The 22,322-nt window shown below is 37.6% G+C and overlaps 1 protein-coding gene across 3 annotated transcripts in view; it reads left to right on the forward strand.

The window, feature by feature from the left end:
* Window positions 1-22,322, forward strand: part of GRK4 (G protein-coupled receptor kinase 4) — a 79,612-nt gene that overhangs the window by 45,096 nt on the left and 12,194 nt on the right. For all 3 annotated transcript variants that reach the window (XM_054028813.1, XM_054028814.1, XM_054028815.1), the window contains exons 8-10: window positions 34-174; window positions 7,788-7,978; window positions 20,890-20,927. In XM_054028813.1, coding sequence (XP_053884788.1) covers window positions 34-174; window positions 7,788-7,978; window positions 20,890-20,927 — 370 coding nt within the window. The remainder of the gene's footprint in view (window positions 1-33; window positions 175-7,787; window positions 7,979-20,889; window positions 20,928-22,322) is intronic.

Genomic DNA, 22,322 nt, shown 5'->3' on the forward strand with positions numbered 1-22,322 from the left:
GTACATCTGACATATCTTTCCTCTTTCCATTAGGTATGCGCTTGCCAAGTGCGGGCAACAGGAAAAATGTATGCTTGTAAAAAGCTAGAAAAAAAGAGAATCAAGAAGAGAAAAGGAGAATCAATGGCATTAAATGAAAAAAGAATTTTAGAAAAAGTGAATAGTAGATTTGTAGTAAGTATATATTTCTGGCCTTGTGAAATTACAAGTTTGTCTCTCATAGGCCTTTCTTTATTCCTGTCTCTTCCAATGGCAGCTGGGCAGCATAATAATTTCATAATTAAAATTGGTTCAACTGTCCTTAATAGTTCAGTTACACAATTATTTTTGCAATGTTACCCTGTACATTTTAGGTCTGCATGGGATGTGTGTGTTATCTCTGGCCTATCAGTTTTGTCTAGTCTACGATCAAGGTGCTTTGTCTTACGTTAATGTATATCATTCTGGTAAATTTCTCTTTGTTTAAAAGAGGGCCAGACTGTGATCTGAATGATGAATGTGATCCTAGTTTTGCTGTAGCCAATGGTTGCTAATATGGCCACTCAATTTAGTAATGTTCTCCTTAGTCTTATTGCCCCACATCTCTCCCCAAATCTATACTTGCTTCTTCTACCTCCTACTTTAATTCAACTGAATATTTCCTCTCATGGAAAGTGTATTTACGGTAGGGCTAACTTCAATGCATATCGGCTCCTTGGGAGGTTGGACCTTTATTTTGACTTTCATTGGAATCATGGTTTCCATGATCAGTTTTTTCCCCAACAAAAATACCCAACTTTTAACTTCTTAGGACTCTTTTGAATGCTATGGGGGTGAATAGTATGGTAAGTGGATGAATACTGAGAGGTAATAATGGAGAGCTGCAGAGTTCAACCATGGACTGCATGGGAACCAGGAGATCAATGACTACACAGTGGTGGTACAATATACTAGACTAGTGAGAACTATAATTCCCCGAAGGTCTGTAAGATCACCTATTTCTCTGATAAGTTTTTTAAATGTATATATTTGTTTCTTATATTTGTAGATATTTCAGTCACATTCATCACAATAATGCCATATATATGCTAGGAGAATCATGAAAAGTAGCTGCTCTATAACAATTTTGATGTCAGAAAGTTCTCACTGCCTATGCAATAAAGTTGACAGGGAGGTGGATTGAAAAGCTACGTTGGGTATAACATAAAAAGTATGAGTGCTGATGGTTTTTAACTCCACATCATTTCCATGTCTCAACTCTTTCACCATGATATTTCCCAATAAATTATGACCAACTCACAGCCCTGATCACTAAACAACAGATGTGATGGTCTAAAATACTCAAGGAATACATATGTTAAGAAAACTGTTTTTCCAGTTAGGATTTTCTATCTTTATCAGTGAATTGCTATTATTTAAAGATTAGCTATATGTCTAGTTAAAATCCATTAATAGATGTATTTTGTTTTATGTTTCAGAGAGAGTTCTAAAACGCTTGAGCTTCTAAGTTTTTGCTTTTATAGATTCTGCATAGGAGAAGATAGTTTATTCTAAACAAACATAGAATTCTGGTATCTTAAAGAAGGGAAACCATGTTGGCCAAAGAAATCTCATTAGCATCTTAAGCCATGCATAAATAGATTCTTTTATAAAGGATAATATTTTTCCACCTGTGACAAGGCTCACAGTCCACAATCATTTTCCCACAAGTATAAGTTATAAGGTTGCACTGGATATTAAAACTGAAACTTTATTTGATCTTGCTATATCTACCTATACAGTAACACTCTTCCCTGTATAAAAGTTTTAAAATGCTAATATGACTTTAATTTGTATAATCATAGGACTGGAAGGGACCTCAAGAGGTCATCTAGTCCAGTCCCCTGCACTCATGGCAGGACTAAGTATTATCTAGACCATTCCTGACAGGTGTTTGTCTAACCTGCTCTTACAAATCTCCAATGACAGAGATTCCACAATTTCTCTAGGCAATTTATTCCAGTGCTCAGCCACCCTGACAGTTAAGAAGTTTTTCCTAATGTCCAACCTGCAATTTAAGCTCATTGCTTCTTGTCCTATCCTCATTGGTATAGAACAATTTTTCTCCCTCCTCCTTGTAACAACCTTTTATGTACTTGAAAACTGTTATCATGTCCCCTCTCAGTTTTCTCTTTTCCAGACTTAACAAACCCAATTTTTCAATCTTCCCTCATAGGTCATGTTTTCTAGACCTTTAATAATTTTTGTTGCTCTTCTCTTGGCTTTCTCCAATTTGTACACATCTTTCCTGAAATGTGGTGCCCAGAACTGGACACAATACTCCAGTTGAGGCCTAATCAGCGCGGAGTAGAGTGGAAGAATTACTTCTTGTGTCTTGCTTACAATACTCCTGCTAATACATCTCAGAATGATGTTTGCTTTTTTTGCAACAGTGTTACACTGTTGACCCAGCTTGTGTTTCACTATGACCCCGAGATCCCTTTCTGCAGCACTCCTTCCTACACAGTCATTTCCCATTTTGTATGTGTGCAACTGATTATTCCTTCCTAAATGGAGTACTTTGCATTTGTCCTTATTGAATTTCATCCTATTTACTTCAGACCATTTCTCCAGTTTGTCCAGATCATTTTGAATTATAATCCTATCCTCCAAAGCACTTGCAACTCCTCCCATCTTGGTATCATCCGCAAACTTTATAAGTGTATTCTCCGCGCCATTATCTAAATCGTTGATGAAGATATTGAATAGAAACGGACCCAGAACTGATCCATGCGGGACCCCACTCATTATGCCCTTCCAGTGTGACTGTGAACTACTGATAACAACTGGTTGGAAAACCATTCCCATAGAGTAATGCACCCACCTTATAGTAGCTCCATCTAGGTTGCATTTCCCTAGTTTGTTTATGAGACGGTCATGTGGGACAGTATCAAAAGCTTTACTAAAATCAAGATATACCATGTCTACCATTTCCCCCTCCTCCCCCATCCACAAGGCAGTCAGGTTGGTTTGACACGATTTGTTCTTGACAAATCCATGCTGACTGTTACTTATCACCTTATTATCTTCTAGATGTTTGCAAATTGATTGCTTAACTATTTGCTCCATTATCTTCCCGGATACAGAAATAAAGCTGACTGGTCTGTAATTCCCCGAGTTGTCCTTATGTTCCCTTTTTATAGATTGGCACTACATTTGCCCTTTTCCAGTCTTCTGGAATCTCTCCCGTCTTCCGTGACTTTTCAAAGATAAGTATTATCTAGACCATCCCTGAGAGGTGTTTGTCTAACCTGCTCTTAAAAATCTCCAATGATGGAGATTCCAATTGTGTAACATCACTTCAAAAGAATAAAAGTAATCTTACTCTAACTCTCCCTGTGTGATGTGGTTGCTAAAAGAGCAGATGTGATCCTTGGATCTCTAGGTAGGAATATATCAAGTTGAAATAAGGAGGCAATATTACCATGTTATATGGCATGACCGAGACCATTACAGGCAGGGTGGATTGATTTAAATCACATTGATTTTTAAATCACCAATTTTAATCATGATTTTTAATTAGAAAGCAAGAAACCTTGTTTTAATTCATTGATTTAAATCTTGTTTTGCATTGGTACTACTTGGAACTTTTTTTTAGAAAAACAACCTTCCTCTTTATCCTGGCTACTCAGGATGAGTATGGAATGGATGTAGCTTAATTAGGTGGCAGCTGTATTAATTTATCTGGGATTACCCAGCAATAAATCATACTGCTTTGGAGGATAGGGTCATAATTCAAAATGATCTGGACAAATTGGAGAAATGGTCTGAGGTAAACAGGATGAAGTTTAATAAAGACAAATGCAAAGTGCTCCACTTAGGAATGGAACAATCAGTTTCACACATACAGAATGGGAAGAGACTGTCTAGGAAGGAGTACGGCAGAAAGGGATCTAGGGGTTATAGTGGACCACAAGCTAAATATGAGTCAACAGTGTGATGTTGTTGCAAAAAAAGCAAACATGATTCTGGGATGCATTAACAGGTGTGTTGTGAGAAAGACACAAGAAGTCATTCTTCCGCTCTACTCTGCGCTGGTTAGGCCTCAACTGGAGTATTGTGTCCAGTTCTGGGCACCGCATTTCAAGAAAGATGTGGAGAAATTGGAGAGGGTCCAGAGAAGAGCAGCAAGAATGATTAAAGGTCTTGAGAACATGACGTATGAAGGAAGGCTGAAAGAATTGGGTTTGTTTAGTTTGGAAAAGAGAAGACTGAGAGGGGACATGATAACAGTTTTCAGATATCTAAAAGGATGTCATAAGGAGGAGGGAGAAAACTTGTTCATCTTAGCCTCTAAGGATAGAACAAGAAGCAATGGGCTTAAACTGCAGCAAGGGAGGTTTAGATTGGACATTAGGAAAAAGTTCCTAACTGTCAGGGTGGTTAAACACTGGAATAATTGCCTAGGGAAGTTGTGGAATCTCCATCTCTGGAGATATTTAAGAGTAGGTTAGATAAATGTCTATCAGGGATGGTCTAGACAGTATTTGGTCCTGCCATGAGAGCCGGGGACTGGACTTGACCTCTTAAAGTCCCTTCCAGTCCTAGAATCTATGAATCTATGAATCCAGTTCAGGTCTTCATTCTTTCTTCTATTTCCATCTATTTGGGACTCCCCTTTACCAACCTGGTCCCAGGCCATTGCTGGGACCCTGTTGCCTGCCCCTCATATGAAAGTTAAGGGAGGCTGGGGAAAGGGGGGGGGGGTTGTTTCCCCACTGTATCAGACTTTAGGAGCCCCAAGCTTCTTTACAGGAGACCTTCCTTTAAATCCCCTTCCAATACTGGTTTATCAGCTAATTGGACACTAGACAATTGCTCTTTAATTTAGTAGACAAGGTATAATATAATGGTTGATACTGAAGTTAGACAACTCCAGACTAGAAATAAGGTGCAAATTTTTAAGTGAGCATAATTTACTGTTAGAACAATTTACCTAGGGATGTGATATATTCTCCATCTTTTGACAGGAATAACTGTCTTTCTAAAATATATGCTCTTTCTCAAACAGATGTTATTGGACTTGATACAGGAATCACATAGAAAAATTCGATGGTATTTTTTATGCCGGAGAGCAGACTAGATAATCATAATGTTCTCTCTGGCTTTAATCTAGTAATAATATTGACTCTCTTTCCCGTTCTGTGACCAATGCTAATCCCATCTGTTCATGGTAAGGAGCGTATAGCTAGTTTTCAAAGCAAAAATGTTCAAATTCAAAAATGAAGGCCAGTTAATTTTAAGGACTAACTCATGTATCACCTAATTTGTCAATATAAAATCTGCTGAAAAATTGATAAGGGTGGCCACCGTTCTGTCTGTCTCTGAGAAATAAAATATGTAATATTGAATCTCCCTCATGTGGGATTTATATGTGAAGGAATTAGAGGCTGGTTCAGAGTTCATTTCACTTGGGAGTTGCATTTGTCTAGTGGGACTAGCAGGACACCTTAAAGACCTGTCTACATTGCAGATATAAGGTTATAACATGACTGACTCTGCATTTGGCTTTTGCCCCTATTTGACACACTATTTCTAATACTGTGAGTGTATCATGTGTCATCCCTACTTACAGTCAGGGCTGGAATGGGATTATCAGGCTGCAACTTGGTTCTAACCTAGTTTTTCTGTGGCATAGATGCATCAGCCTAACCATCTGTACCTCTGTTAGCCAGTCACCTTATTGCCCAAGATTTTGTTTAGGAAGATATCTCAAAGTTTATTTGCTTCATGTGCGAAACAATCTTCTGTCTTGCTGCACCTTGAGGAAACAAGAAATAGCTGAGTTCCCCAAACATACACAGACATTGGGTATATCTACACTACCCGCTGGATCGGTGGGCAGCGATCGATCCCAGCATATGTCGATTTATCGCATCTAGTCTAGACGCAATAAATCGATCCCTGAGCGCTCTCCTGTCGACTCCTGTACTCCAGCTCGGTGAGAGGTGCAGGTGGAGTCAACGGGGGAGTGGCAGCAGTCGACTCACCGCAGTGAAGACACCATGGTAAGTCGATCTAAGTTCATCGACTTCAGCTACGTTATTCACGTAGCTAAAGTTGCGTAACTTAGATAGATTTCCCCCCCCCCCCGCCCCAGTGTAGACCAGGCCATTGTATAGCACCTGGGCAGGATGAGGAATATGAATGAGACACAGTTTTGTTAGGAAAATTGCCACTGCCCAGATACATTGAATAGGATCCAGTTTAAAACTGCCTTCTGCATTTTTAAATATTTCCACAGTTTTGCTTCACATACAGGATATGTCTAGGCTAGAGATTTTACTGCAAGTTAATCAACTGCCAGTTAACTCAAGTTGTTTAACACCTTTGTAAATGCTAATTAAGACTCACTGAATTCTAGGGTAAGCCACAATGTTTTGTTTCCTGGAACAAATGTTTGTAGTGTTAAGTCATTTAATTGCCAGTTAATTGAGTACCAGCCTTGGCAAGAATTCTAGTCTAGAGATAGCCACAAGGTGTCTCTCTAGTCTTACCTCTTGTCACACAATCCTGCCACAGGTACTAGGCTTCCTTCTTCAGTTCTGTGGTCTGGAACAGCATCCCTATATTTCTTCATCTCATCAACATTTTATTTCTTAAAGCACATAATCTCTTCTTGTTTGTGGCTCTTAGGGTATGTCTACACTGCAGTTAGACACCTGCAGCTTGCCTGTGCCAGTTGACTTGAGCTGCAGGGCTGTTCCATTGTAGTGTAGACTTCCATGTTCAGGTTGGAGCCCAGAACTCTCCCACCTGTGCTCCAGCCTGAACCTGGAAGTCTACACTGCAATGAAACAGCCTTGCAGTGCAACCCTCAGAAGCTGCAGGTTTTTAATTGCAGTGTAGACATACCTTAAGTGTCTGGGTATTGGCTTTATAACTGAGTGTTTCACTTTCTTTTACCATACTTCATTTCTTGGACAATGTATGATCTGTGTTTCTGTTTGTATTGAATTTTAATCAAACGTTTTAAGATGTATTTTGTATGCAGGATGCTATACAGACTCCTGTGGCTGTTCTGATGTAAATTTTTTTCCACTTTGTATTTTTATTTTGTCTCCTCCTACCCCGCTGGCTTTTTCACTTCTCTGCCTGCCCTGCTGATGCCTCATTCTGGATACTGTGTCTCCAGCCAACCAATGAGAGGAGATACTATGCTTGGCTTCATGCAGCTCTTCATTTCACTGTTAGAGGGTGCTGTTATCAAGAAAAGAAATGACTATTCTAGTGGCTAGAGTAAGGGACTTGAAGTTGGGCATTCTGGGTTATATATCTTGTTGTGTCATTGACCCTGTCTGACTTGGGGCAATTTACAGCCTCTCTGTGTGCTTCTCTAAGTCTCACTTTTTACAAACAGTGATTATGCATTTCTAAGTGTTCATGGAAAGGTACTCTGTGTGCAAGTTATCTTCATCCATGTGGACTGAAAACGGAAGGGCATAGCCATTAAGAGATCCGATATCTGGGGTGGTGTTTCAGGGGGCATAAGCCATTCTCCTGTACAAGTTTTCATCATACTGTGGTATTGGTCTTGGCTAATAATCAGTTTGGACTCTTTTGCCCCAAAGTTAACAATGGTGATTGATTGTGGGTTTTCCCCGTACACTCTGGGAAATTAAAATGGCTGGTTGTCCGAAACATAACTTTAGCAGGGTTAACCTATTGCTTAATTGGCTGATTATAAAAGTACTATTTACTGACTGAATTAGAAAGAAGGGATGAAATTGGGGGTCATGAATGAACCAACAAGTATTTTTTGTCTTTAGGTTAGTTTATCCTACACCTATGAGACTAAAGATGCCCTATGTTTAGTATTAACCATTATGAATGGAGGGGATTTGAAGTTTCACATTTACAACATGGGAAATCCTGGCTTTGATGAAGAAAGGGCTGTTTTCTATGCTGCAGAGCTCTGCTGCGGCTTGGAGGACTTACACAGAGAGAGAATTGTTTACAGGTAAGTGTTAACTGCAAGAAGGTATGCCTTGCAACTTGTCAACTCTGCATGTTTGCATATAGGATTAAATTGATTTTTCTTGCTTCAAAGCTGTTAGGTTATTTTGTATACCTATTTGTGTGTGCTAATGATCTATTAGTTCCATTGAATTGTGTGGTATTTTTTTTTTTCTGACTGTAGATTGGAAATGCTGTTTCCTAGTCCCTCTTCCGTTAAAATTCTTATCCAAAAAGTCTGTATACGCTTAAAATAAGCATCGATCCATGGTTGACTATAAAATAACAGAAGAATTCTCCCTGGAAAATGATGAGTGTCAGGGACATAGCAATATTCAGATGTGGAGAGAGGAGATCCCTGCACGTACAAATTCAGTGGTGGTGAATGCTGTACAACGAGGGAATGCCCCTTGCCATGGCACCTATCTAAAATATATGTCTCATAATCCATGGCAGCCTCTCTAGCCCAGGCTCTGTCTCCCACAAGACTTTTTTTTATTAAATTAACTGAACCATCAAGATGTGCATAGACCATAACTGAATAACCATGTGACTTTATTGTTATGGTCTGTGTCTAACCTCTACTGTACATTAGATGCGCTGCAATGAGTGAGGAGCAACTCAATTGTAAACACTTTGGGTTTATTTGTTCTGTAAAGCACCTAGTATAACCTGGGCTTGTGAGTGTGTGCATAAAATTATAAAAAATTGGGACTCTTTTCCTCATAGATAAAATGTTGGGAAAGGAGAAGACATTGAGACATGCAAAGGTCAAATTACTTGCCCAAGGTATTACAGAAAGTCAATGGCAGAGTCAGAGATAAAATCCAGGTCTTTCAGACTTGCGGCTTCAATACAAAATCATCCTTCTTCCCTTAATCTTACTTTTAATTTGAAAGTACTTCAATTTTCTTTCTTTAATAGTATATAACTATTGATGTTTCTTCCATACTGGGTTAGTGTCTATCATAACAATAATTAAAAGGCTTTTCTACTGTCTATATCTGTACTAGTGTGTTTCTCGGTTAATTAAGAAGCAATATGCCAATTATTCATAAACAGCATTTGATTCCTTTTCCTTTTTTAAATGGTTTGAGTGAAATGAGTGTTTATAGAAGTGAATGACAGTTGCAGTAGCTTTCACTAGTTGCTGAGCAAGTTTTAAATTAAATGGTAATAAGTCAACAGGATCAAATAGTATTCTCCGAAGAGTTCTGAAGGAACTCATGTATATAATCGAAGAACTACTAACTGTGGTATGTACCCTATTACTTAAATCGGCTTTCTGTACCAGATGACAGGAGGGTAACTAATGTAACACTGTTGTTGTTGTTTTTTTTAAAAGGTTTGAGACGCAATCCTGTCAATTACAGGCTGATAAACTTAACTTCATTGCCAGACAAATTGGTTGAAATGATAATAAGGAACAGAATTATCAGACACATATTAACATTATATTTTGGGGAAGAGGCATGTAAAGAGAAATCATGCCTCACAAGCTTACTAGAATTCTTTCAGGGTATCAATAAACATGTGGACAGGGTGATCCAGTTGATATAGTGTAATTGGACTTTCAGAAAGCCTTTGACAAGGTCCCACATCAAAGGCTCTTAAGCAAAATAAGCAATCGTGGATAAGAGGAAAGAGTAAAGGTGATCTCTCATGGATCAGTAACTGATTAAAAGTTAGGGTTAAAACAAATGTTTGGTTAAAACAAAGGAATAAATGGTCAGTTTTCACAATGGAGATTGGTAAATAGCAGGATGCCCCAAGGATCTGTACTGGGACCAGCGCTGTTCAACATATTCATAAATGATCTGGAAAAGGGGGTAAACAATGAGGTGGCAAATTTGTAGATGATACCAAATTACTCAAGATCGTTCACTCAAAGCTGATCAAAGAGTTACAAAAGGATCTCACAAAACTGGGTGACTGGGCAACAAAATGGCAGATGAAATTCAATGTTGATAAATGCAATGTAATGCACATTGGAAGACATAATCCCAACTATATATACAAAGTGATGGGGTATAAATTATGTTACTACTCAAGAAAGAGATCTTGGAGTCATTGTGGATAGCTCTACGTGCTGCAGCAGTCAAAAAAGCTAACAGAATGTTAGGAACCATTAGGAAAGGGATAGATATTAAGACTGAAAATATCATAATGCCACTGTATAAATCCATAGTATGCCCATACCTTGAATACTGCATACAGTTCTGGTCATGTCATCTCAAAAAAAAAATACGTTAGAAATGGAAAAAGTACAGAGAAAGGCAACAAAAATAATTAGGAGTATGAAACAACTTCCATATGAGGAGAGATAAAGACTTGGACTGTTGATGATTTAGTTGGGGATTGGTCCTGCTTTGAGCAGGGGGTTGGACTAGATGACCTCCTGAGGTGCCTTTCAACCCTGATATTCTATGATTCTATGTTTAGTTTAGAAAAGAGATGACTAAGGGGGATATGGTAGAGGTCCATATAATCATGAATGATGTGGAGAAAGTGAATAACATAACACAAGAACCGGGGTCACCTAATAAAATTAATAGACAGCAGGTTTAAAAGAAACAAAATGAAGTACTTCACACAACGCATAGGCAACCCATGGAACTCATTGCTGGGGATGTTGTGAAGAGTCAAAAAAGAAAGGTCCATCAATGGCTATTAGCCAAGATGGTCAGGGATGCAACCCCATGCTCTGGATGTCACTAAATCTTTGACTGCCAGAATCTGGGACTGAAGGACAGGGATCACTCTATAAATTGCCCTATTCTGTTCTTTCCCTCTGAAGCTTTTATTACTGGCCACTGTCAGAAAGGAGGATACTAAACTAGATGAACTAATGGCCTGACCCTGTAAGGCCAGTCGGATGTTCTTTTCCACCCAAATCTGCAGGTACATATTAATCCTAATCTGCAGCACTCCGAGTCATAGATCGGGCACTGTTAATTGTGCCAAATTGTGTAGTGGTTTCTGAGATGACCATAAGAAGCGAGCTAGGCTGAGACTGTCAAACTCATTTCTGTAGTGCTGCCACCTCAACAGGGCCTGTGGCTGGATCCTTTAACTCAGGGCTAAATAAAAAGCTGTGGAGACTTGATTAGTGTTTGAATCTAGTTTGTTAAATATTAACATAACCTAAAAGAGATTGAGCCCTACCTGCTTGTTGGATTCCAGTTTTCTATTTTCTGTTAAAAATTTTAGAATCTTGTATGTTCTTGCTTGAGTCTGAGCCCTCTCTTTCCTTATGCAATATAATAAATGATGAGATAGAAATTGATGAACTAAGTGCTTCTTAGAGACATTAGTCTCACAAAGCTGTCTGAAATTCAACAACCATCTCATTCTTGTGCAGTACACCTCTACCCCGATATAATGTGACCTGATATAACATGAATTTGGATATAACGCAGTAAAGCAGTGTTCCGGGGGGGGCGGGGGGAGGCTGTGCACTCCGGCGTATCAAAGCAAGTTTGATATAACGCGATTTCACCTATAACGTGGTAAGCTTTTTTTGGCTCCCGAGGACAGCGTTATATCGGGGTAGAGGTATACCTCCAGAATATCACTGCAAATAACCCAGAATAAAGTTACATCCCAGTCAGAAACCAAAACTATTCTGTTATTGCTTTCTGCACTTCTTCATATGTAAGGGAACCAATGAGCAGAGATAAGTACACATCCGTATATTGGATAATTTGCACACATTCAGGAAAAAGACTTATGTTCAGTCCTAATACTTATACCATCTATGCAGCACAGTGTAAGACTTTTGTAAAGCAGTCCCTGCCTAATATGTAAATGGTCAACAAAGTGGGCATTTGGAAATAAGGTCTGAGATTCAGTGATCCCTGAGGAATAAAACTAGAAAATATCTGGATGATATTATGACTACTATGTGGACTCTGTCAAATCTCTCTCTCCCTCTTCAATATAAAATGATCAGTTTCATCTAAAGCAGAAAGAGGTTTGTTCTTTTGATATACTGTACCTGTCAGGGAAGAACCTACCACTAAAAAATGTTAATTGATTAGTGTTTTCAAATGGTTTTCTTTATAGAATCAGGAATATAGTAATTGTAATATCTGATTATAGAAATCATGTAGAAAAATAATCCGGTTCCACAGCTATGTTCAGAACATAGGTCACTTGCATTTTGTGGTGATTAAAATCCTGTGTTAATTCTTGAGCTTTCTGATTTCTTAATAGGAATGTATCTATGTGGAAATGGTGAAGCCTAAAACTTAAGGCAGTCAGTTTGAAAAAATGTATACAGATAATTTGACTTCCTCCACATAGGATTTGGTGGACAAATCCATAATCCTCCTAATGTAACTTGATTTGGTTTTCAGTTGAGTCCAGTTTGTGTTTTTTACAAATTTGTTTTCTTTTCCAATTGCAATAATTAACATGCTCCACCTCTCTACACTTTCCTCCAGCACAGAAGGTTCTCTATTGCTGTTAGCTTTTAAAGCTTTTTAAATAATATCTGAGAGTAGATCTGTTAGATTATCATTATGTTGACGTAACTCCAACATGTTTTGAAAGAGGCTTTCATTTTCCTTAGGTCAAGTTCAGAGGGAAAGTTTGAATGGTGACACAACTTTCTTACATATTTGAACTTAATCTTCTGCTTACATTGATTATAATACACAAAGTCATCAGTAGTCCAATTTCATAAAATCTATTTATCTTTCTTAATGCTTTTTCTGCCTTAAAGATCTCACAACTCTTTACAAACCATGATTCTGACCCTGAAAGAAATGGAGTACCCTCAACTGTCATGGATTTAATTGGTAGTTCAGGATGCTCAACACCTTGTAGAATTGGACAATTAATTCATAAATATTTTACTTCACTCATTTGTCATCTAGTATTGTGCTGACCATTTGAGAGAGCTTGAATCTTCCACTCGCTACAAGTGAGTAATCCCTGAAATGAATCAAATTGAAATCAGTAGCATTGCCTTGTTTAGGAAAACATACCTAATTGAAAAAAATCATCCTCTTTTTAGATAGTGGACTGTGCCCACTTTATTTCAATAATCTATCACAAGAATTTCCCAGTGGTTGCTTGTACTTGGGTGGGACAGGAGGAATGTTCATCAACAGATTTATTAAACAGTGCGCTCCTCCTTTAGCTACTTGGAAACCATTGTGGAGGCCATTAACTGTTAACTTAAGCTCCATTCTTAACACACAATAAAACTGCAACATTTTTCACTTTAAAAACTTTTCAAAAACTGACTTGAAAACTGGAACAGGATCAAGATTGTAATCTCTTTGGGGCAGGGATTGTCATTTTGTTCTGTGTTCATACAGTGCCTAGCACAATGGGGCCTGATCCATGACTGGGACCCCTAGGCACTCCGATAATACGAATAATAGTAATGTTATGTTGTAGTCCAGACTGGTTTTATTGCTGTTTATCTAGTATAATTATCTCAGGCCTGACTTTCCAGAGCTTGTGAATTCTTGTAGCTTCTGTTCACTTTAAATGGAGTTCAGTGAGGGTGCTCAACACTCTTAAAATTGAGTTCCTCAGTGCAGATGGGCCCATAGTATGCAATGGAAGAAAATTGAACTGATCTTAACACATTTTGCTTAACCAGAATTGCTCTCAGACCCATACAGCAACTTGGAGTGCCAAAATTTCATTGTTGTTTGTCCAGAGTCAATGTCTACACACCTCTGGGAATGATTCTAACTTCAATTGCTATTGCAATTCCTTCAGGAGGAGCCGAAAACATTATGGTGTTCTGTTAGTTTCTTAATCTCTAAAGTAGCAGCATTAACTTGAACCAATATAATTTTCTTTATTAGGACACCTTGCTCATCACCAATGACAGAATTAAATTTTTTTTGACTGAAAGTCATGGTTTTTTGGTGGGGGGTGGAGGGGTTGGCAAAAAAAAATGCAGATTCACTAACACTGAAACACAGCAAATTTGTGTTGACTTAATCCAATTGTTTTCATGTCAACAATTTCCAAATGAACACTTCAATTTCTTTTATTCAATTTCCAAATAACTTTATATTTTAAAATAAAATATGTTAAATGGTCAAAATTGAAATGTTTTGGGTTGAACAAAATGTTTTGTTTGGCCTGAATCAAATTATTCTTCAGATTTTTTTTTTCTGGAATTGCTGGCAAACTGTAAAATCCTTTATTACCATAGCTCTACCATTAAGAAGAGTCACTGGACTTAATTCTTCTCTTTTTTACACCAATTTAGTTTCATCTGTTCCAAAGAAGTTAAACTGATGCCAGTAAGGGACTAGAGAGTGAGGCCTACTATTTTGATATTAATATTGTTGTCAAGGGAGCTACAGGGGCCCATTGTGTTTTAAAGGACAGCCCAGAGTGGGAGGAGGGCACTACCTGCATTGGGAATGAGCATGCTTGGTGGCAGCTTGTGAGACTCTGCATAGCATATCACAGTAAGTTGTTGGCATGTAAAAGCAAGCTAACAGCCAAGATTAGGCAGTGTGAAGCTGTTCTGACATTTCCTGCCTAGATAAGGGTGATCGGATTTTTTCCAAGAGAGAAATCTGTACTTACGGAAGAGAGGGTTACAACTTGCTTCCTTTTCTCTCCCACTGTCCCACTCCTGGTGCAGCATAGTAGGGTTACGAGCATCTTTGAAGTAGGATTATGTGCCTGGGAAGGAGCGGGGAGAGAGCTTTTGTAAACAAGACCAGGAAGCTGCACTAGCCCTCAAAGAGTCCAGGTTTTCAAGAGTATCTGTCTGTCATGCTCATGGAAGAGGAAGGAAACATGGCAGTATGTGACTAGCCTGTTGGTAGCTGGTCCCTGCACTTGATAACCTAGTGTCCAGCCTTGCTGGCTAGCAGCTCTTGCAGCTGGCCAGAGTCTTCAAGGGGTTACAAAAACTGGGACAGAACTCTGTTTTGAAAAACATACATGCACAGACCCTGAAAACAAGGACATTCCTGGTTTTCCATTTAACCAGCAGCCCAAGAAGAAAAAGCACCATCAGGCCAAGGGACCATTGACAGTTCCAAAGTCCAATATCTCGCAAACCACCAGGCCTGGAAACTCATCTTAGGCACCATTTAACACCTGGATTGTAGCTCCAGTAGTTCTTAAGCTAATGGCTGTCAAAATCATGCCAGAAATTAATTACTGTCCCCATTAAGCAACAGTCATTGCTATTAAGTACGGTTAGGTTTTAATTAGTTCCCTGGGAGTTGTCCCAGTTAGGCAGAGAGTATTGTGTTTAGAATTTACATGCCATAGTTTACTCAAACAGATTTGAATTCTTAAAGTAGATTAGATTTTTCAGCCTAAAATTTATGCAGTCTTTTAAAAATATTCTTAACTTTCTCTATATGAAACAGAAATGTCTTCCAAATCGCTACCTTCTGACCACCATTATCTTTGTAGTCTCTTAAATCTGTGGTTTTCAACCCTTTTTTCATTTGCGGACCCCTAAAAAAATTCCAAATCGAGGACCCCTTTGGAAATTCAACTGGTGATGCACGGGCCCCTACCACAGAAGTCTTAGACTTAAAACAGACTGCACCAAATGTAACTATAAATGTTGCATGTGCTAGGCATGGCATTTGATGCAGTGTGAGAAAAGGCGCTAAACTGTGGGCTTCTATGGTAAGGACTGCACTTCTGGGTTTTGACCGGCAGGTGGGGGTATTCATATACTTTTGATTGATCAGAAAAATGGAATGTCTTTTCTGGAATCTGAAACTTTATTTTCACCGTTACCTTTCACAGATCCCTTAGACATCATCTGTGAAACCTCAGGTGTCCACGGACCACAGGCTGAAAACCATGGTTTTAAATCACATAGTTTTAATCCTTTGCCACGTGTTTGTTTTGAATCTTCATTTGCTTGGAGGACAATATTGCACTGACTAATCTGTTTTGTTGAGCTCCTAAATAGTCTCATCTAGCTGATCTCACTGGTTAAATACTCAGTAAAACTTGAACATGAGCAAATTCACGTCACCATTATTCTAAGAATAATGAAATGAAGATGTATTGCCAAGAAATGGGTTAATTTGTGAATATGAATCTTGAAGTGTTACCAGATTTAATTTGATCTAAATGGTTCAATGCATCTTTTTCTTTTATTCAGAAGTGTCCTTATTTATTACAATTATTCTTATTACAAATTTGTGCTCTGTTGATATGGTTTTAGATACTATCTTTTAATGAGAATTATACCTAATTAAGTTTTCTGTTTTAGTTTGTGTGTTGTCTTTATGCTATGAAAAGTGGACTCAATTTAAAACATAATTTAACATTTTATGCCTTTTTATAAATCTTTTTTTTTTTTTAAATTGGGAAGATCTTTACATACAGTTTAACAATGGTATTTAAGGCAAGTGCAAAACATACCATGGTTAAATACAGAATTGCAACACAAAATAAAATTCTTTGCTATTTTGTATACTCAGTAGAGCTGTTGATTAATTGCAGTTAACTCACGCGATTTAACACAAAAAAATTAATCGCGATTAAAAAAAATTAATCACGATTAATAGCAGTTTTAATTGCATTGTTAAACAATAGAATACCAATTGACATTTATTAAATATTTGTGGATGTTATTCTACAGTCTCAAATATATTTATTTCAATTACAATACAGAATACAATGTATACTGCTCACTTTGTTATTTTTATTACAAATATTTGCACTGTAAAAATAATAAACAAAGAAACAGTATTTTTCAGTTCACCTCATACAAGTACTGTGGTGCAATCTCTTTATCGTGAAAGTGCAACTTACAAATGTAGATTTTTTTTGGTTTGTTACATAACTGCACTCAGAAACAAAACAATGCAAAACTTTAGAGCTTACAAGTCCACTCAGTCCGACTTGGTTAGCCAATTGCTAACACAAGCAAGTTTGTTTATATTTACAGGAGATAATGCTGCCCACTTCTTATTTGCAATGTCACCAGAAACTGAGAACAGGCGTTCACATGGGACTTTTGTAGCCGACATTTACATGCCAGATATGCTAAACATTCGTATGCACCTTCATACTTTGGCCACCATTCCAGAGGACAGGCTTCCATGCAAATGACACTTGTTTAAAAAATAATGCATTAATTAAATTTATGACTGAACTCCTTGGGGGAGAATTGTATGTCTCCGGCTCTATTTTACCTGCATTCTGCCATGTATTTCATGTTATAATAGTCTCGGATGATGACTCAGCACATGTTCATTTTAAGAACACTTTCACTGCAGATTTGACAAAACGCAAAGAAGGTACCAATGTGAGATTTCTAAAGATAGCTACAATACTTGACCCAAGGTTTAAGAATCTGAAGTGCCTTCCAAAATCTGAGAGGGATGAGGAGTAGATCATGCTTTCAGAAGTCTTAAAAGAGCAACACTCTGGTGCGGAAACTACCGAACCACCAAAAAAGAAAATCAACCTGACTCAGATGATGAAAATGAGCATGTGTTGCTCCACACTGCTTTGGATTGTTATCGAGAAGAACCCGTCATCAGCATGGATGCATTTCCTCTGGAATGGTGGATGAAGCATGAAGGGACATATGAATCTTTAGTGTATCTGGCATGTAAGTATCTTGCAACACCGGCTACAACAGCGCCATGAGAACACGTTCTCACTTTCAGATGACATTGTGAACAAGAAGCGGGCAGCATTATCTCCCGCAAATGTAAACAAACTCATTTGTCTGAGTGATTGGCTGAACAAAAAATAGGATAGAGTGGACTTGTAGGCTCTAAAGCTTTACATTGTTTTATTTTTGAATGCAGTTATTTTTTTGTCCATAATTCTACATTTGTAAGTTCAACTTTCATGATAAATAAATTGTACTACAGCACTTGTATTAGGTGAATTGAAAACTACTATATCTTTTGTTTTTTTACAGTGCAAATATTTGTAATCAAAATAAATATAAACTGAGCACTGTACACTTTGTATTCTGTGTTATAATTGAAATCAGTATATTTGAAAATGTAGAAAACAACCAAAAATATTTAAATAAATTGTATTTTATTACTGTTTAACAGCACGAGTAATCACAATTAATTTTTGTAATTGCTTGACAGCCCTAATACTCAGTGTTCAATGTTCTTAATTTAAACTCAAATACATTTAATGCAAAACTTGCTAATACTTTCAGAAGAAAAAAATCCTTCAGATAGAAATTAAAAGGTACAGTGACTAGAGTGAAATCACTGTAAGCTACATGGACACTTTTCAAAGACACCATAACAGAGGCCCAACTTAAATGTATACCCCAAATTAAAAAACACAGTAAAAGAATTAAAAAAGAGCCACTGTTCCTTAACAACCATGTAAAAGAAGCAGTGAGAGATAAAAAGGCATCTTTTAAAAAGTGGAAGTCAAATCCTAGTGAGGTAAATAGAAAGGAGCATAAACACTGCCAAATTTAATGTAAAAATGTAATAAGAAAAGTCAAAAAGGAGTTTGAAGAACAGCTAGCCAAAAACTCAAAAGGTAATAACAAAATGTTTTTTAAGAAAATCAGAAGCAGGAAGCCTGCTAAACAACCAGTGGGGCCCTTGGACGTTCAAGATACAAAAAGAGCACTTAAAGACCATAAAGTGATTGTAGGGACACTAAATGAATTCTTTGCTTCAGTCTTCGCGGCTGAGGATGTTAGGGAGATTCCCAAACCTGAGCCATCCTTTGTAGGTGACAAATCGGAGGAATTGTCACTGATTGAAGTGTCATTGGAGGAGGTTTTGGAATTAATTGATAAACTTAACATTAACAAATCACTGGGACCAAATGGCATTCACCCAAGAGTTCTGAAAGAACTCAAATGTGAAATTGCGGAACTATTAACTATGGTTTGTAACCTGTCCTTTTAAATCAGCTTCTGTACCCAATGACTGGAAGATAGCTAATGTAATGCCAATATTTAAAAAGGGCTCTAGAGGTGATCCCGGCAGTTACAGACCAGTAAGTCTAAGATCAGTACTGAGCAAATTAGTTGAAACAATAGTAAAGAATAAAATTGTCAGACACGTAGAAGAACATAAATTGTTGGGCAAAAGTCAACATGGTTTCTGGAAAGGGAAATCATGTCTTACTAATCTATTAGTGTTCTTTAAAGGCGTCAACAAACGTGGACAAGGGGGATCCAGTGGACATTGGGTACTTAAATTTTCAGAAAGCCTTTGACAAGGTCCCTCACAAAAGGCTCTTACATAAATTAGGTTGTCATGGGATAAGAGGGAAGATCCTTTTATGGATTGAGAACTGGTTAAAAGATGGGATGGGGAACAAAGGGTAGGAATAAATGGTAAATTTTCAGAATTGAGAGGGATAACTAGTGGTGTTCCCCAAGGGTCAGTTCTAGGACCAATCCTATTGAACTTATTCATAAATGATCTGGAGAAAGGGGTAAACAGTGAGGTGGCAAAGTTTGCAGACGATACTAAACTGCTCAAGATAGTTAAGACCAAAGAAGACTGTAAAGAACTTCAAAAAGATCTCACAAAACTAAGTGATTGAGCAACAAAATGGCAAATGAAATGTAATGTGGATAAATGTGTAAAGTAATGCACACTGGAAAAAATAATCCCAACTATACATACAATATGATGGGGGCTAATTTAGCTACAATTAATCAGGAAAGAGATCTTGGAGTCATCATGGATAGTTCTCTGAAGACGTTCACGCAGTGTGCAGCGGCAGTCAAAAAAGCAAACAGGATGTTAGGAATCATTAAAAAAGGGATAGAGAATAAGACGGAGAATAGCTTATTGCCCTTGTATAAATCCGTGGTATGCCCACATCTTGAATTCTGTGTACAGATGTGATCTCCTCATCTCAAAAAAGATATACTGGCATTAGAAAAGGTTCAGAGAAGGGCAACTAAAATGATTAGGGGTTTGGACTGGGTCCCATATGAGGAGAGATTAAAGAGGCTAGGACTTTTCAGCTTGGAAAAGAGGAGACTAAGGGAGGATATGATAGAGGTATATAAAATCATGAGTGGTGTGGAGAAAGTGAATAAGGAAAAGTTATTTACTTGTTCCCATAATATAAGAACTAGGGGCCACCAAATGAAATTAATGGGCAGCAGGTTTAAAACAAATAAAAGGAAGTTTTTCTTCATACAGTGCACAGTCAACCTGTGGAACTCCTTGTCTGAGGAGGTTGTGAAGGCTAGGACTATAACAGGGTTTAAAAGAGAACTAAATCAATAAATAAAGTTCATTAATGACTATTAGCCCTAGCCTCTGTTTGTCAGAGTGTGGAGATGGTGGCAGGAGAGAGATCACTTGATCATTACCTGTTAGGTTCACTCCCTCTGGGATTGGCCGCTGTCGGCAGACAGGATACTGGGCTGGATGGACCTTTGGTTTGACCCAGTATGGCCATTCTTATGTTCTCTACCTATATTGGTATCAGATTCAAGTTAAAAAAAATTAATGTAGCTGAAAACCCAATGTTTCATTGAAAATAAGCTACATTATATTTTTCCTGAGGAGTATCTGCTTTCCAAGGAAAAGTCAACTTTTCTGTCAAAACACTGAACACCCGGGTCTTGCCTAAAATCTTTTTCACATGTTTTGATGTGTATGGGTTTAGATTTTTCCCCATCCCCCAAAGTCAACATTTTCCAGGGAAATTTTGTTTTGGATTCATCAAAGTCTTCTGCAGGGAAGGGGATCAGTTTCTGACAATTTCTACTGTAAAACTTCTTAATCTATAGTTCATCAGGTTGTTGTTTAAATATGTATTATAAACAATAAAGTTGCAAAGTTGAGATTCTTATAGTCTCTTCACACTTAAGTCACGGTTTTCTACGGAAAGCAATTTTGTAGTTTCTGCAAAACCCACACTTGATAGTGGCTATAATTTTCCCTTTTAGATAACTGGCTTTTTTTTTTGTTTGCTTTGTAGAGACTTGAAGCCTGAAAATATTCTCCTTGATGACTGTGGTAAATAAACATAAACTTCTTGGCACGTACACTAAAAATGTATAAATGTATTCTGAGTACAGTGCAAAGATATTTAAGGTGGTTTAGCAATTTCTCTACAATACCAGAGACATAATTAATAAAATATTAGCATGCAAGTGTGCTTATATGAGTGGAAAAAAGATTGCCTGTTCTTGCTTTACCGAAAGTAATAGAATACACTGCAATTTCATTCCTTGATTCTTTCAGACAGCTTTTAGCACTGGATCTAATGTGGCTAATTGAGGTCTTCACGGGGTTGACTGGAAGACAATTTTACCTGAATTCTGCAAACAAGAATTCATACAGACGTGCACAGTAGTACAGAATTCCCCCAGGAGTAAAAGACTTGGTCTGAGACAATTACAAAATGGGGCATCATCGTCTAGGATCTTCCACTTGTGTGCTAATTTATATTTGATATTCTTCATTTTTATCAGTTGCTTCTAAATGCTCTATGGAAAATTATGTAATATTCAAACTACAGTTAAGCTTAGAGACCCCCACTGAGATTGCCCTACTATTCTAGCCACTGTACAAACATGTATGAAGACACTGCCCCTGTCCTAAAAGCTATCAAAATGTGTTTTCTTTATCTTATTACTAAAGCTGATTGGAAATTTTCCATTTAAATGATTTTTCCAATGGAAAATACAGTTTCTACTGAACTGATTTTTTTTTTGTGGGGGGAAAATTTAGATTTTTTGCCTGATTATTTTGATTTTTTTCTCGCAGCACAAAAATCAATTAGTTTGTTAGGAATAGAGCCAACCCAAATCAAAATATTTTGGTTTGTTGAACTGAACCAAAATATTTAATTTTGAGTCAGTTCAACATTAAATTTCAACTTCCTGTGGTGACACAGTATCTCATGAATGTTGTAGTTTGGGTAATTTGTGTTGCTCCCATTTTTCTCTATGGAATGGGCTCCCTGGGTGGACTCTCTCCCCTGATGCCCTGTGGTCTCCCCTCTCACCGAGCAACGTGGTGCCTTATGGGAGTTAAATGAGTGTAGTGTATTATAGTAGACGTAATCTGATTAGAGAGCCTGGCCTATGCAGAGGAATAAGGGCATGACACATCTGAATTACAACTTCTTGAGGCATTGCAGAACCATTGACTGATGCAGTTTAATGTTGAACTGATTTGAACATATTTAATTTAATTAAATTTAATTTTACACTTTCAAAAAATTTTGATTTGGAACTTGTTCTTTGAAACATTTTGATTCAGTATGTGAAACAAATGTTGAAATATCAGAATTTCCTGTGGGATGGATATTCTACTTTTCACTCTGTTCTAGTTATTACAATGTCTTTGAGAGGAAACTGATAATTTTGCATAATCTTTCTCACATAAAGAATGAAATGGAGCAAG

This window comes from Malaclemys terrapin, chromosome 5, assembly GCF_027887155.1.
Source record: "Malaclemys terrapin pileata isolate rMalTer1 chromosome 5, rMalTer1.hap1, whole genome shotgun sequence".
Taxonomy (NCBI): Eukaryota; Metazoa; Chordata; order Testudines; family Emydidae; genus Malaclemys; species Malaclemys terrapin.